At 43.2% G+C, this 13,045-nt stretch overlaps 1 protein-coding gene across 3 annotated transcripts in view; it reads right to left on the bottom strand.

The window, feature by feature from the left end:
* The window catches only part of MAP4 (microtubule associated protein 4), a 166,351-nt gene that overhangs the window by 56,617 nt on the left and 96,689 nt on the right, over nt 1-13,045 (bottom strand). For all 3 annotated transcript variants that reach the window (XM_075492147.1, XM_075492148.1, XM_075492149.1), the window contains exons 5-10: nt 9,571-9,702; nt 5,211-5,321; nt 4,757-4,885; nt 4,143-4,217; nt 2,678-2,818; nt 173-859 (exon numbers count right to left, since the gene is read on the bottom strand). In XM_075492147.1, coding sequence (XP_075348262.1) covers nt 173-859; nt 2,678-2,818; nt 4,143-4,217; nt 4,757-4,885; nt 5,211-5,321; nt 9,571-9,702 — 1,275 coding nt within the window. The remainder of the gene's footprint in view (nt 1-172; nt 860-2,677; nt 2,819-4,142; nt 4,218-4,756; nt 4,886-5,210; nt 5,322-9,570; nt 9,703-13,045) is intronic.

The raw sequence follows: 13,045 nt of genomic DNA, 5'->3' as shown, positions 1-13,045 counted from the left end.
AAAACCCATGCTTTTTATTTGACAGTCTTACAACAATTGTGCATCTGTGTAGCCATCACTACCCACTACCAGGAGTGCTGCTGCTAGTGCTATGCCAACTTAGAGCGGCCTTCTCGCACCACTTGCCATGCTCTTCCAAGCCTGAACACAGCTTTCAGGCGTACACACTCACCTGCAGCAGGCTTGTCAAAGGGCGACTTGTCTTGCTCAAGAGAAGACTCAGATGTCATCAGCTCTTCAGACGCAGCAACCTTGGTGTCAGCTACAGAGGCAGAGTTAGCTTCTGCAGAGGCAAACCCAGAATCCATGGCAGGAAGAGGCTTGGCTTCTGCTACAGGAGCAAACCCAGAATCCATAGCATGATGATGGTTGACTACTTCTGCAGGGGCAAACTCTGCATCTGCTGCCGGAGCAAACTCAGAATCCATAGCATGGTGAGATTCCGCATCTGCTGCTGGGGCAAATGCCAAATCCATAGCATGGTGAGATTCCACATCTGCTGCTGGGGCAAATGCCAAATCCATAGCATGGTGAGATTCCACATCTGCTGCTGGGGCAAACTCTGCATCTTCCGCTGGGGCAAACTCCAAATCCATAGCATAATGGCATGTAGCATCTGCTGCTGGGGTGAAGCCAGTATCTGCCACTGGGGCAGATGAAGCGTCGATAGCATTAGGAGACTTGGCTTCTGCTACAGGAGCAAACCCAACATCCGTAGCCTGAAGAGGGCTGGCTTCTGCTGTAGGTGCAAATCCAGCATCCAGAGCTTGAGGAGGTGTGGTGTCTCCTGCAAGAATGGACCCAGCTTTTTCTGCAGAAACAGGCATGACATCCGAGGCAGGAACACACGCTGCATCTGCTACAGAAACACAGATCACAGAAATCAACAAAAACAGACAGAATGTAAATACGCAACAGCATGGTTTTATGACTAGAGAAGACAGGGCTTTCGCTCCCTGTCTGTCTGGTCTTTCAGCATCACTTACTCCCCCCGCTTACGCCAGTGCACTCAAGTTGTACCAGTCTTTATGACACTCCTCAGCGCACCCAAGTGCTTTTCCTACTACAGCCTCACGTGCCTTGTTTTGTATCCTTGACTACAGCGTTAGACATCTATCTGCTCCTAACATACATCAGTCAAAAGATGCATTGTTTTCATTTAAAAACTACCTGATGCTACGTAGCTGGCAAGAGACCAGAGCTGCTGGATCCACTGCAAGAAACGTATTCCAACAGAATACATACGGGAATCACAGTGAGGGGTTTTTTCTCTATATAGCAGGACACAGAAACTTTTGGTGTCACCTTTATGAGCCCAGCTGTATATTCCAACAGCGGCAAAAGTCCTGAAATAATTCCAGAGCCACACGCACTTAATTTTAAATATTGTTTATGCTGTTCATGGGTGGTATGGTGCTGCAACTCAAGCAAAAGCATTGGCACTCTGGACACAACAGACACTGCCATCCAGTGAATCACCAACTGCCCTTTATTCTTTCCTGCCCAACTTGGCCTCATTAATTTTTTACATAATATCTATTAAACACTGAGCCGTTAGTTTCAAAATAACATTTGTCAGTTCACAGTACAACCAAACCTCTGCATTTCAGTTAGCATTCTCATAAGATCCCCTTAAAGGAGTTTTTTCAGACAGTTTTAGTTTAACAGTTCAGCTGTCTAGAGGCAAGTTTTTACAAATTATCAAAAGCCAGAAGCACTGGATTTCTCTTCTGCAGCTATTCCTTTCAACAGCCCCAAGCACTACCCATACTCTGCGTAATGCAGCACGGTGACCTGAACATCTAGGATATTGCTAAGCAGATGTTAAAAAAAAAAATTTCAACTGATTGTTTCAGTCACATCTAAAAATATCCTCCCCAAACAATGGAAAGTATATTAAATCTTAAATTAGATACTTAAACTGAAAAAGGAAAGAAATTAGAAAAATGGAAAAAGTCTCTTCTAAATAGCACTTCAGGATCCATTTAGATAAAACCAATATTCTAGTGAACCAAACCAAAAAGATCCATTATGCACTAGCCCTCATTTGGGTTTGCGGGTTTTTTTTTTGTTTGTTTGTTTTTTTTTGTTTTGTTTGGTTTTTTTTTTTTGGAAGTCATATCAAGGTCCTCTCCAAAATAAAATTTAAAGATTGTGATTTTACAGAAGAATAAGACAGTAAAGAAACAGATATTAGAAGCAGTATGGATGTTCCCTGGTGAATCATGGAAAGCAGTGGAATAAAGCATAAAGAAACTGAACAAAGACTAGTGCAAAGTGTACCACGACTCTCATACTGTATATAAATACCTCAAAAACACTGTTTTAAAGAGAGTCTTTAAAACAGAGAGTTTTCAAGGTATTTATATATAGCATCAGACTCGTGGTATAACCACATTCTTGACACACCTAAACATTTTTCTGGAGCTAAAATTTTGAGAAAGTAAAAGATCATTAAATCAGTTACTGGACTGTGACACAAGAGTTGAAAAGTCAAGTAGACTTGCTGTTTCTCACCAACACGGTTCAGGTATCATAAACCTTCAGTCACAAGGGAATTTGTTAACACCTTGCTGTGTTTCCTTCAGAGGAGGCAATCCCATGTCTTTTTCACCATTACAGCTTGCTCATGAAAGGCCTAAACCCAGCACCAATCTTCAGACTGGGGCAACTTTACCTGATGCCACAGCTTTTGGTCCATCAGTAGCTTCAGCCTCTCCTGGGGATGCTGTTACTGCAGCAGGAACAAAACCAGGAGCCACTGCTGCAGGGCTTTCCGGCAAATTCAGCGTTATTGCTTCAGTCACTGCGGGGGGCACTGGGCATACAAAACAAAGTCTGATTAAGCACTCGGATCTTAGCAAACAGCTTTCTCTTCTGGAGGTGCCAGGATGTGAATCACCCTCTCAAGGTGCTGCCTGGTCTGTGCTGCCTGCAGCAGCAACCCTGATGAGGAAGCTCCCCCACTTCAGCATCCCAGTCAGGTCGGACAAAAACAGAATCGGTTTTTATTGTCAAATTTTCAGAAGATTAGTTTGTGCAATACCTAGGAAAACACTTGTATCTTGAGAGAAGCAACTGCTGTGAGAAAGTCGAGGGACGTTCAGTTACAGAGCATCCCAATTCTACCCTGAGCCCTAGGCAGAGCCACGAGCTCCAGAAATACTTTCTACCTAGGACCAGTATTAACTACTCTCTTCTTAGCTTGTCCACCAAAATGGCAATAAAGATCCCATTATGGATAAAATATCGTAATATACATGCAACCGCCACGGAATTATGTCCCAATGGAGCTTCAAAGATTTAACTGTAACCAGAATCTAAACATAATTGGACGGAATACACAGGTTTGCAGTTAGAATTTAGTTTAAAATTCTATTGATTACGCATGAGCCAAAATGACGTTTGTTGGTGCCCACAGCTGCACTGACCCCTAGAAGCAGTAAACACGAGTGCTCTGACTTACCACTTGAGTCAGCAGATCTGACTCTCAGTGTGGACAAAGACTAGAAACCTTGACAGTAGTAAAGATCCAGTTTTAGAGTTTCTTTTCAAAAGTAAATTTTATTCATCCTATTTATTATTTTAGCGTCAGGTAACGCTTGAACACACATCCCAACTGGAAATTACGGTACCTTCGCTGTTAATGGAGACGCACAGAATGGAAACACAGTCTGGAATCCACAGAGCTTGCTGCTGAATATATTTTTTTGCACACATCCACATCTGCTCGCTTAATTCCCCAAAACCATTGCATGTTTTCAGTCGGTTAAAGCCCTCCTAAACGATACGCCCCCAAAAGGGCATGCCACTAATATCTACTGACAGTTGGGCTTGGAACTGCATATATTACATTTGTTACCCTAAATTAGAAGTAAACACTCTATATAAATGCAGGGTTTCCCCCGTATCTTACAGCACTAAACCAGAATATGCGTGCTAAGTAACATCTCTTTAAACCACGCATTCCTATTCTAAATTTATTTGAAAACCAGAAACAGTGTTTTTCTTGGTCAGGTCCCACTTCGCTCCATTAGTGCCTTTTGTTTCTTGAAAAGGCAGACAAGAAGAGAAGCTCTGCTTCTGCGGTTCAGAAACTCTCTATAGACAGTTCCTGTAGATCAGGTCAAAACTATTTTTACCTGGTGGCTCAACAAAGAAAGAGGCATCTGGTCCCTTCACATCATGCTGAGCTCCCATCCAATGTTCTTCAGGCACTATGGAAAACACACACACACATTTAGTCCTGCCACTGACACTAACACTGCTGTATTTTTTTTCTGTTGAAGGTATTGACTCTGCTGTTTTGTGAGTTCATTCTCAGGTAACTTTTCAGTTCCCTTTAAGAATGGTGCCAGAATGGTGCCATGTTCTTCTGTCATTATTGCTAGTGAAAGCTTGCATCAGAGAAGAGTTATAACCAGCACTGACCCCAGGACCCAACAGAGCAGGTTCTTTGCTCAGTTCTTCTGGGCAGCTGGCTCTAGGTGGCCCTGCTTGAGCAGGGTGTTGGACAAGATGACCTCCAGAAGTCCCTTCCAACCTCAACCATTCTGTGATCTCCTAACATCTTTGGAACATTCACACTGAACCAAGAACTGTCATTGCCAATAGGATACTTTCTAATCTTGACTCATTTATGTGTCAGCTCCCCCACCAAGATTCTTTAGGACTACTACACCAAGATTTTCCGTGTGCATACCCCTCAGGCCCAGCTAGCAAGGCAGACAGTAACAGCAGAACATCTGTTTCATACCTGCTTTGTCTTGCAGAAATTCTGCAGTTGAATCCAGGCCAATGAAGGCTGATGGGTCGAGAGCCTCTGCAGGAGAATACAGGGGCCCCAAGAAAGGTTGTTCAGGTACCATCATAGATCCATGTGGTGCTAATGAAATAAAAAGACCATTTGTTAGGTTAACCATGTCCATGGTTAACCACCATGCTAGCTCTAATGACTCCTCCTAATGTCCTACCTCCTTCTGCCTAAGTATACTTAAAAAAAAAAAAAAAACAAAAAAAAACAAAAAAAAAAACCCAAAAAAACCACAACCCTTCCTGAAAGTAGCTATTGGAATGTCTTTAGGTACTAAAAAAAAAAAAAAAAGTGAAGAGATTATATAGTCGGTGCACTTACCAGCTTAATACATTAAAGTCAACAGAGAAAACACCAAAACCTGACCATCAGGGACAAATGCCGAGGAGGAACTCACCATGGATGTCTCTGGAAGCATCAACATGGTCCGTGAACAGCGGCACATTCTTCATGTCAGTAGGAAATGATAAATCAGGCAGATTCTCCCCCCTGTGCATGCTGAAGGGGTCTGGCAGGAGACAAGAACAAGGCTGGTGTCACCACACAGGAGGAAGACATGATGCAGAGTAAGATTATTTAAAGAACAAGATGAAGATGCACCTGACACCACCACTGAACTTCCCAGGGAAAGCTGCTTTCAAGATTACTTACCGGGGCAAGCACCTTCATAATTAGAATTTATGCCCAACAGTAAAACATGGTTGCCCAGATTGCTTCCCAGGTCTCCTGGTTTCAGCTGGGATAGAGTTAATTTCTTCCTAGAAGCTGGTACAGTGCTGCGTTTTGGATTTAGTGTGAGAATAACGTGATAACACACTGATGTTTTAGTTGTTGCTAAGTACTGCTTACACCAGTCAAGGACTTTTCAGCTTCTCATGCCCTGCCAGCGGGAAGCTGGGAGGCGGCACAGCCAGGACAGCTGACCCCAACTGGCCCAAGGGCTATTCCATACCATATGCCACCATGCTCAGTATAGAAACTGGGGGAGTTGGCCAGGGGGCAGCAATCACTGCTCGAGGACGAGCTGGGTATTGTTTGGCAGGTGGTGAGCAACTGCATTGTGTATCACTTATTTTATATGTTCTTTTATCATTATTATTTTCCCTTCCCTTTCTGTCCTATTCAACTGTCTTTATCTCAACCCGTGAATTTTACCTTTCCCCCCCCGATTCTCTCCCCCATCCCACTGAGGGGGGTGAGCAAACGGCTGTGTGGTGTTTAGCTGCCTGCCGGCTTAAACCACAACACTAGGGAACACCAACTAAAGTTTAGATTACGACTTTGCATGAAGAACCTGTCTCCTCCTGACCTGATGGACACGTACAGCTAACCTGAGTCAGGAACGCTGGCTGAGCTCCGGACCAGTCACCTCGACAGCAGACCAAGGAAAGCCTGCGTAAGCTGCACGCTCTCCTCCCCAAGAGCAGCACACCAGTATAAACCAGACACGTTGGTGAGGCTGTCAGGATCTTTAGTCCATATTTGCACATTGTCTGGTGTCAGCTTTGGTTGGTCTAACATGCATTAGCTTTGTTCTGTGAACTTCAAATGTTCACATGCCCATGGTGCTCCAAGATGTCAAGATCAGGTGAGCTGCATGAATTCTTTTAAGTGCATATATCAATGTCATCTGCAAAAGATGGTACTCCAGCAGCTGAGGATTCAGCAAAAGAAAATTCCTTTTCTGCAAGTTTTATTTTTTGTGGGCACACATCTCCTTTCCCCTCAAGTAATCAGCATGGGCATTCAAACCAGTCGGGACAGAGAGAACCACCATGCTGGGTTTTATAAGATGGATTACTTAACTGAAATGCCGTGAGTCAGAGAGCAGACAGCTGACCTCACCGACAGAATAAAACGGAGAAGAGACAACCCTTCCATGAATTAGTCACTGTACCGTTAACACAGTCAAGGGCAAGACACTGCAAGGGGAAGGAAACGTGGCATTCCTCTCTGAAACAAATTATTCTGTAGTTTACAAACCCCTGGATGTGCTTTATGATCAACAATTCCTAACACATCTTGCTGGCTTGTGCCAGCTGTACATTGCATTTCTCTCCAGAGAGGCACAGCCGAGCAACGAAAGGTTTCGACTCAAGTGGCCTCTTGCAGACAAGTGACATTTCTCATGACTATCTCACACGTTGCATTACCCAGGAGCTGAAGAACTCTCTGTTCCCAAAATGGCTGTCACACACCGATTTTCAGACACTGCACAGATTTCTTCCGGTTAAGCACAATTAAAAGGGATTCAGTTGAAGGCTGTTATTCATTTTTATGTCAGGCATGCTATCTGCAGGGATGACAGCCAAACTTCAAATGTTCACATGCCCATGGTGCTCCAAGATGTTAAGATCAGGTGAGCTGCATGAACTCTTTTATAAATCTATCAGACTATTTGAGATGCCAAGACAATGTCTTGCTTCAGAGAAAATTGTAGAAAATTTTAATTTCAAGCTGTTTAAAACAGTATTACCAAGATTAAATAACTGCCTTTTTCCCAATTTAAAACAAAACACCCCCCCCAAAAACAAACAAAAACCAAAAACCCCCAAAACCCCAAACCCACAAAAAAGCATCACAACTGAAACCGATTTAAAAACTAAGAGAGACACTGATGATCCCCTCTTTGTCCAGCAGTGAGATGACGTGACAAAAACAGGCGACCCAGATTAAACCCTGTCTCTGCTCCAGAGGGAGAAAGGGGAGAAGTGGAAGGAATTACGGCTGAACTTTTGTTTCCCATCTCCAAAGATCCTCCACAGACTCAAAGAGAGCCTGTGCCCTACTCAAGTTTTAGCATTTTTGTGACTGGGAAGCGATGCCACTCTGCTGATGACAAGGTGACGCTTCCAGCAAAACACTGCAGCTGAAAATGGAAAGGCTGGTGGGTAAGGATGAACTGCATGGATGGGATACGGCCAGTTCAGGCAATTACCAGTTCTTGCATTAAATGAGCCCTGCAAATAGTTCTCTACTTGCTCAAAATTTGCAGCTTGCTTAGCATATTACGAAGCCAGACAAATGGTAAGAATCTGAGAGTATTGTTTCTAGACAGCTGGAGGTGAGATCGACAAAACGCTTATGAAAGTTTCTTTTCAGCTCACTTCCATGGACACTCGTATCCATCGCTGTTCAGAGACGTAGTTCTAATTTGCCAATGACTCTGGACTAATAAAAGCATATTACTGTAGCTCATTTAAACAGTAACTCTGCATGTTCAGGTATTTACCTGTACTTGCAGTAATAAATCATGATACTCTTGTGATTAAGGGCCTTGCAGCACTTTCAAAGCTTGCAAGTAATTAGATAATGTTTGTGTTTTATTCATTCTACATTATAATAACATTTTTAAACCGAGTCTTTTTATTACAGGTAGCGTGTAAAATATATATGTACGTCTTTGCTCATAACTGTTATTTTCATAGGGTTGGGTCCCACTGCCAGATCCCAGCGCAGTGTTTGTAATATATAACAGCAAAGTAATATATAACAGACTCAAACGCACTCTTTATATTATACTATACTATTTATATATATTACTGTTTATATTATACTATTTATATATATTACTGTTTGTACTATATAACAGACTCAAACACACTCTTTCAGCTGCTCACAGAAGTGCAGAGCTGGCACTAAGCATGTACAGGTACGCACAATACTCTCAGGACATGAAACCTAAGGAAATGTGGTTTCATGCAATAGATGACCCACAGATCCACATTATTCAGGCCAAAAGAATAGCGGGTGATGGGCTAGGTATGCAAATTGCTCCTAATCAACAAGTTTGTCATCTGGCTATTGAGCATAACTACATCGACATCCCATTCTTTCATCTAACAAAGCAATGGGAGGGAAAAACCCAACAATTGTGTTTTAGAAACTAGTGGCTCTTTTGTTCCAGTTGTTCCATGAATCATTTCTTACCCCTGTAACAATATGTAATTTCTTCACAGAATCTCTTAGTAAATACGAGATTCAGACAGCAAGAAAATACTTTAGTAAGCAGGTCTACAGTGCTCAAAAATATATATTAAAAAGTTTCATCCTGCTTCAGCCAGTCTCTTTCCCAGGTTTATTGCCTGTTATAATCTGGGCAGCACATACATTTCTCATACCCCCCAAGAGCTAGCAAGTAATTTCCCATAAGCTTTCTCAAAAATGAGAGAAAACTGGGCGAAAGCTGTTGGGTGAAAGGGTATCTTTTCGCAGGGGCAAGTTACACAAGGTTCATCTAATTTTCAAGAGTCAGCAGCTACACATGCTGCCTCTGGAAGAGACCGACCTGCATTGCAGACACAGCTACGTGACAGCTGGAGCCGGCGTTTCTGAGAGCCAGGGAAGACTGGCTTTCAGCTGTCAACAATTCTGGCGAGGTTTGCACTGAAAGCCACAGTACTCGAGAGCAGTTAAACTGTGGGAGTCAACCAAAAACTGTTATCGCTATGTGAGCCAAGGCAGGGGGAAATCTGCTCACCCACACTCTGTGTGCTCTAACACGCCGGACTAGCAGCTCCATTTTTAACCAGCTAGACTATGCTCTAGGGCAAGTTAGGGGCTTGATGTGCTAAGTTAACTCTGGTGTCAAGATGTTACACATTTTAGGGAAACAGAGCAACACATCCTAAGGAACACAGGCGTGAGTACAAGGCAAGAGAACAAAACCGCCCTTAGGGATAGAGACTAGGACTCTGTCATGTTCCACAACTGATAAAATAACTGATGCTACAGTTTGAAGAGTAATACGGTCATACCAGCCATCTCCATGGGTTTGAATACGGGCTGTGATTCAAAGCACAGGTCTCTGTCGTCCATCGTCCAGGAGTCATTGCGATCAAGAAATTCTTTGTAAGACAGCTTTTCATCCATGATTTCTCCTGGGAATACTGAAATTAAAGAAGGAAATGACACAGTCAAAAATGAAACATTAGGCTAAAATATTTAAAATAGATTACTGCATGATATGACATTCGGATGCCAACAGATAACATGAACTGTTAGCCAAACCAGAGACCATGAATATTCATTTTTTACTGTTTTGATCCAACTCTTCAAAGATAAGAGACAGAATAATGGGAACTTCTGCATCTTGATACACATGTAAGATCAAGAATAGACTCACATGTCAGAGGACCGTCCTGTTTTCAAGTGTTGGACAATTCACGCTAGCTCCTCACACTCATCTTGAGGGAGATTTTTCATTTGTCTATGAGCTGGAACAACCCTGAGACCCTGAACTTGGGAGGCTGAGCAAAGCTTTCAAGTCTGTTGATATGGAAATGCTGAACACAACCTGCTCATCAGGTCACAGCGGGGAGGAGGGGAAACCAAAGCCCTTTCCTCTCCTGCCCAGGCATCAACTTGGATGCACCGAATCTGACCATATTAACAAAAACGTTAGTACCACCACAGACAGACAGTACCACCCGTAGGATGCTTTTGCTCTCTATTTTACTAGGAAGACAAACTCCAAATCATTTAAGTTAATAACTTTTCCCTGAATACCTCAAAGGTCTTTATTTGTCTACCTTTATATTTCACATTTAAGCCTAATCTTCCCCCAGTTTACCATAAAGACAGTTCTCTGAACATATCAACACATCAAAGCCTGATGGTTTGTATCTGACCAAGGAAAACATTAATCTTTCTTTGCTGGCCCATGGTAAAAACAACTGCACCCAGACTAACAGCCTTCAGCAATTTGAGATGTTAGAGTCAAGTATTTTATTACTGAAGCCTTGGTAGGCACCTTTCACAGCCTATAAATGCCCCACAGAAAAATGCATGGAAACAAAGAAGTTAGACTACATAAAACTATTTCAATAAAGTTTGTTACGAGGAATATTAAAAATATGCAGATCAGCCTTTTCCTGAAGTCCTTACAAGCAGTTGGAAGATGTTCAGAAAACCAAAGCAAGAAAGCTCAGCTATGAACTGAGACACCTTCCAACAGCAGCACTGAGACACGCCGTGGGCTCTCCTCTTCCTCACCTTCTGTGCCTGTCTTTTTTTTTTTTCTTTAATAACATCTCCCCTTTGCTCCAGCCTATTCACTTGTCCCAGTGTAGCACCTTGGGATGAACTAGTGGACAAGCAAGAGCCTGTAGCATCCCTGCACCCCCGCTGCGATACGTGGATGTATGAAACACGGACAACAGTCCCAGCCACACCAGCATCTTCATGAACAAGAGGACTGCACCTCTGTCCTGGGAGGCTGGGATTTAGAGGCCCCCCGAGAGTGCTGCAGGCCTCTTGGGGAGGGTGGTCCAGCCCTACATGTTGGGGGGAAGCTTTGGATATGAAGGATATGCACACGCATCTCCACTGACCACTATTTTTAACACTCAACTTTAAATCACTTCAACAGAGAAACAAAAGCAGCAACTAGTGGTAATGGCCAGGATGGGAAAAAGCACTAAGGCATGAATTAAGTTCTCCTTGCAAATAAGAGATGTATCGATATGTACAGCATATGAAAGCTAGCTATAAGGGAGCTAACGCTTGCAAGGTTTGATTTACACTTAAAATTAATGCACAAAAAATCCTGAACTTCATCTGTGTCAATACTGGCTACTCTACTGTAGTTCCCTCGTAGTCTCAGCTGTTACTGTAAAAAGCCCGGCCGTTTCAGCTTTCAAAGACATTTTCAGATCCTGTAGTTGTACAAAAGAAACAAAAATATATATCCTAAAGTTTTCAAATATGACAAATGCAGTGGAAAGGTTCAAAACAAATACCCAGACTCATGACTTTTCAGATGAATCTTCATTTTAAGGAGACCTGAATTTATCAACTCTTCTATTGACAATATTAAACTTTCAAACTGATTTCCAGTTTCTTCTGGAAAGAAACAAAAAATTTACACAAAGTCCTTCTCTCAGCCACTAATACAATATTCTACGCTCTCTTGCAATACATCTCTCTATGCTTTTAATATTTTTACCTTCACTTAGGCTAACAATACTACGTGCAAGACTGGAGCTCAGGAAAGGAAATTGATAGCGTGCCTCAAAAGATATCCCTGAAGACGACCCTTAATTCAGTGCAAAACTGCAGTTAATAAAAGAAAACCCAATGTTAACACACAGAAGGAACAGAACGGAAGAAATAATTAAAAACACAATGCTAGTATATAAAAGCAACAACTGCTGCCTCTTCTAGGAGGCTGAGGTACCAGCCAGTCACAAACAGAGAATTCGTAGCAAGGTGGAACCAAGATTCATAGGGAGGTTGTAATAATTCTGATTAAAAAGTGATTGAGAAAGAGTTGAGATGAAAGAAGGCTTTTGTGGGTTGGTTGGTTGGTTGACATCACAAAATAATGAAACGATACCAGTACAAATCAATCAGCGGTTACAGCAGTTTGATCAGAGATTTTGTTTTTACAAGAACAGGAGGCGATTCAATGAAGTTGGAAACACGTCAAAACCTCAGATTAGTGCATAAGTACTACTTCTCCTAATTGAGCTCTGGAGCTCAATGCCATTCAGCGTCCCTGGGGTCTAACACTTTGCAAGGTCAGAAGCGTATGACGGTCTGCATATTCCTGCTTCGAGTCATTAACAGCAATACACTTTAGCAGGGACCACACAGGTAATCCCCAGGAAAGGCAGAAGAATTAATAAGCTTTAACTCCCTTTGAGGCGTTACATGAACTGCGGCGTGGCAGACAGGACAGGGGACTAGGCGGGTGTTTCTCTACTGAAATTTGGAGGGAGGCAGTGACAGTGTCACCAGGTTTCAGTTAACAGCAGCTCAGGTCCCTCGGCGGCAGGCAGGACACTGGCTCTCTCTGCCCACGCTGGTGTCCCGCTGGGCAGGGAACCGCTCGCCGCCTTTCCCCGAGCTGCCCACAGGCAGCCCCGCGGCCACCGGCTCGTCCTCCTGCTCCATCCCCAGCCCTGTGCAAACGGAGGTGCTTCCAGCTCCCAAGCTGACCTGAACGGGGATGTCCGAGGTGTGCTCCGCTTCCACGGGGGTTGAGAAATGTTGTACCAGACGTGCCGCACTGTGGATGTGGTGAGCAAAAAGGAACTGGATCTTCAAAGGGAAACGAGACAGACTACTCACGAGACTGCTCATAGCACCAGTGTTTGAACTCGGGTGTCCCACAAGAAACAACCAAACAAGTAACACGCTGGAAACATGCTTTTTTTCCCACTGAAATTCAAACGCAGAGAACACTGCCTAGCAGCCGCAGGTTGGGTACTGACATACCACAACAAGACG

Source organism: Mycteria americana, chromosome 2 (genome assembly GCF_035582795.1).
Source record: "Mycteria americana isolate JAX WOST 10 ecotype Jacksonville Zoo and Gardens chromosome 2, USCA_MyAme_1.0, whole genome shotgun sequence".
In the NCBI taxonomy this organism is placed as follows: Eukaryota; Metazoa; Chordata; class Aves; order Ciconiiformes; family Ciconiidae; genus Mycteria; species Mycteria americana.
Note: the sequence above shows the minus strand (reverse complement) of the source record. Positions and strands in the feature narration are given on the sequence as shown.